Raw genomic sequence first — 3,010 nt, forward strand, 5'->3', positions numbered from 1 at the left:
GTAGAAAATCGAAGTCGAGAAAATTTCACTGATACACTTAAGTATGTATAAAATTCTCAATAATTTAATGACAGTAAAACTGAGATCATGTTTTCGACAAAAATTAGTCAAACAACATATAAGAGAGAGACAATTAAAAAAATACTTGAAAGATTAGCTGAAGAGCACGAATAAGATACGTTATCAGAGCAACACCACACGTCACATTTAGCATTATCTCCAACAGAGTTATTTCACACGAATCCTTACAAATTGAAGAAATGACAATGCAGCAGTTAAACTAAGTTAAAATATTATTTCTCACTTTCACATAATTATTTACACTATTAGACCTTGCATGTATTTCTAAGATTATACACATATAAGATTTAAAATAAATGTTGGATTAAATTGTATACATAAGCTGTTGAAAATAATCACAATTCCGGGATTGGTTCCGGGATCTCGGGATCGTCCAATTGTAATCCCGAAATCCCGGGTACGAAATTTTAGCTCGGTAATGGATAGTTAGGACCACTCCAATAAGAAAATAAACGCTACAATAGTATAATTTTTTAAAATTCAGAATTTAAGTCATATGGGTGCGTTTAAATTTTATGATTTAAAAAAATTCGAAGAATTTAATTAAATTAAAAATTGGAAATAATTTTAATGTGGATGGATCGTAAAGGTTGAAAAATAAAAATTCTTTTGTTGGTTCAAAATGTTTATTTTTATACTTGAGTTTATTTTTATACTTTAAGATACAATCTGATGAAATCATCAATTCATTATTGATTAATTATTTAATTATTATAAATTAAAATTATAGTCTTAAATCGAAAGACCCTCAAACTTTTATTATGTTTTAAATTTATAAAACTGCAAAATTATTCCATCATTTAAAATACTTGATTTAATTTATTCTGTTAACAAAACGATTTCTGAATACTTTTGGGATCAAGAAAACTTTGCATCCTGCAACTGACGGACGATCGCATACTTTTTTGACTGGGTTGAAATGAAGACCAGCTGGGCAGTCTCTGCAGATTGGAGCCAGAGTTTCGGTGACGCAGTAGTAGAAGAGCTCGCAATCATCAGGATGAACTAGAAGTCTGTCATCGGGAAGGGTTTGGGCACACGATACGGGTGTGATGCTGTTCCTTATGCACCTTTCCGAGATGTTATTCTCGTGGGGAGTGATAACTTGATCGAGCTTCGATTCTGCAACGGCTTTAATCGCATCATTTATTCTGTTTTTAATGTTATTTCTAGATGCTTCCGGGCTAGAGAAAACTTTGCATCCTGCAACTGATGGATGGTCGCATACTTTTTTGACTGGATTGAAATGAAGACCAGCTGGGCAGTCTCTGCAGATTGGAGCCAGAGTTTCGGTGACGCAGTAGTAGAAGAGCTCGCAATCATCAGGATGAACTAGAAGTCTGTCATCGGGAAGGGTTTGGGCACACGATACGGGTGTGATGCTGTTCCTTATGCACCTTTCCGAGATGTTATTCTCGTGGGGAGTGATAACTTGATCGAGCTTCGATTCTGCAACGGCTTTAATCGCATCATTTATTCTGTTTTTAATGTTATTTCTAGATGCTTCCGGGCTAGAGAAAACTTTGCATCCTGCAACTGACGGGCGATCGCAAACTTTTTTAACTGGGTTGAAATGAAGACCAGCTGGGCAGTCTCTGCAGATTGGAGCCAGAGTTTCGGTGACGCAGTAGTAGAAGAGTTCGCAATCATCGGGATGAACTAGGAGTCTGTCATCGGGAAGGGTTTGGGCACACGATACGGGTGTGATGCTGTTCCTTATGCACCTTTCCGAGATATTATTCTCGTGGGGAGTGATAACTTGTTCTAGTTTTGAACTAAAAATGTCGTCTTTGGATTTCGTTGGATTGTCAATTATGCATCCGCCATGTTCTGGGAAGTCGCATCGTTTGAACGCAGCTCTAAAAATCGTGCCAGGTGGGCAAGACATATGGATGAGATCTCCCCAGTCGCAAACGTAGTACTTTGTACAATCTTCTGGATCAGGTTTCAGATCTACATACATTCCATTCTCATCTTTGCACAATTCATTTTCTGCTTGGTTTTCGGAGTAGTAATCAAGATTGTCTTCTTCTTCCGATGAATCATCTTCTTCACTTGATTCTGAATAATCTTCAATGTTTTTGCATACGTTGCAGGTTATCATATATGATGGCACACAAGCTTGCAAATCATCGCTGAAGATGTGATCGTCTTTGCAGGACCTGAAATTACGTATATGTACACGATTAATGAATGCCAGGCATAAATATGATAATAGTTTGTTATTTTAATACACACTTAAGGATGGCCATTCCATTGTAGCAAGCGATGTACTTTTCACAATCGTTGATTATCGGTAGAAGAGTAACACCACTCTGTTCCTCGGGACATCTTTTCTGAGTGCAATCGTCAGCTGTAGTTGCACTCAACCCAATACAGACAAGAGCAAGTATCAAATTATGGCGTATTGCCATTTTGTATTTCTTGCCTCTTACACGGTTTTTCGCGTATGCTATTTATTTTTCTCTTGGGCGTGTATTTATACGCAAAATATATCCAGTGGTGTAGTCGGGCCAGGTCTGATTGACGAGAACAATTAAAAAATATTTTAGCTTTTCATATGAAATCTTGGACAGCAAATATTGTGAGCAGACTCTCGTTATAACATTTGATGGCCACAACCCAATAGTTATCTGGGCATATTCAAAACTTAAAAGAAGTTTTAATGAAATTCATGAACTTTTTTTTTATCTAAAACCACTCAAAACTTTGAAAGAAAACAATCTTTCAACTACTGATCATACGCACTTGAGGATAGATAAAGTAAAGGAACTCGGCTTAAATAAATAGTCATCTCTAAATTCACATGTTAATATATTATAGTTTTTTGATATACATATGTACATGTATATTGTTTGAGCATTGCTAAAAGCAAATGTTGCTGTTGACACACAAACACGGGTTTGCAAAATCAAAAATCTTGAAGATG

General features: G+C 36.2%; 1 protein-coding gene across 1 annotated transcript; it reads right to left on the minus strand.

The window, feature by feature from the left end:
* Nucleotides 1-695: 695 nt before the first annotated feature.
* Nucleotides 696-2,531, minus strand: LOC143911392 (uncharacterized). The gene is made up of 2 exons (XM_077430267.1): nt 2,320-2,531; nt 696-2,243 (listed from the first exon to the last, which is right to left on the minus strand). Exons 1-2 carry the CDS (start codon nt 2,493-2,495, stop codon nt 896-898), a joined length of 1,524 nt encoding a protein of 507 aa, XP_077286393.1. The 5' UTR covers nt 2,496-2,531; the 3' UTR covers nt 696-895.
* Between the last annotated feature and the right edge of the window lie 479 nt (nt 2,532-3,010).

The sequence above is a fragment of the Arctopsyche grandis genome, chromosome 4, assembly GCF_051622035.1.
Source record: "Arctopsyche grandis isolate Sample6627 chromosome 4, ASM5162203v2, whole genome shotgun sequence".
NCBI classification, from domain to species: domain Eukaryota; kingdom Metazoa; phylum Arthropoda; class Insecta; order Trichoptera; family Hydropsychidae; genus Arctopsyche; species Arctopsyche grandis.